Source organism: Sinocyclocheilus grahami, unplaced genomic scaffold (assembly GCF_001515645.1).
Source record: "Sinocyclocheilus grahami isolate Dianchi unplaced genomic scaffold, SAMN03320097.WGS_v1.1 scaffold814.1, whole genome shotgun sequence".
In the NCBI taxonomy this organism is placed as follows: Eukaryota; Metazoa; Chordata; class Actinopteri; order Cypriniformes; family Cyprinidae; genus Sinocyclocheilus; species Sinocyclocheilus grahami.
The window spans coordinates 102,911-103,518 of NW_015505993.1; the positions used below are offsets into that span (position 1 = coordinate 102,911).

Sequence of the window (608 nt, forward strand, 5' to 3'; positions counted from 1 at the left end):
TTTTTTTTATTGACTCTCTAACACTAGTGTTCTCTATTTTTCTATTCGATCTAGTTGTTTTCTTTTTATTATTAAAAAAATCTTGCTATGTGTACTGTGCATTTTTGCATTCAACAGTGCTATGTTAGGCAAGGTTAGGCACATCAAGTTGATTTGTAAAGCACATTTCCCACACACTTGTTGTTTATAATAAATGACAGACACTATAAAAATATGGTGGGCTAATGATGCTGTTAACAAATGCAGCCCGCATGTGTTAAACATCCAAGGCTAAATAGTCTGTCTAATGTGTGTTTGTCTAATTGTTTGTCTATATTTGTTCAGAGTTACCTGTTCCAGTTGCTCCAGGGACTGGCCTTCTGTCACTCTCATCGTGTTCTTCACAGGGACCTTAAACCCCAGAATCTCCTGATCAATGCTCAGGGTGAGATCAAACTGGCTGACTTTGGTCTGGCCAGAGCGTTTGGTGTACCTGTGCGGACTTACACACATGAGGTGAGAGGCAGAAACATTGTTTTTCTAATAGATATGTTCAGTGTGTTTCCACCTTAAATAAGGTGAAATCATCTAAAGCGTAACAGTAGCCACATTTACATGTACACTTTTTT

General features: G+C 38.0%; 1 protein-coding gene across 1 annotated transcript in view; it reads left to right on the forward strand.

Moving 5' to 3' along the window:
• LOC107562245 (cyclin-dependent kinase 2-like) overlaps positions 1 to 608 on the forward strand; it is a 42,006-nt gene that overhangs the window by 10,058 nt on the left and 31,340 nt on the right. The window contains exon 4 of the mRNA XM_016246853.1: positions 325 to 495. Within this exon, the coding sequence (XP_016102339.1) occupies positions 325 to 495 (171 nt within the window). The remainder of the gene's footprint in view (positions 1 to 324; positions 496 to 608) is intronic.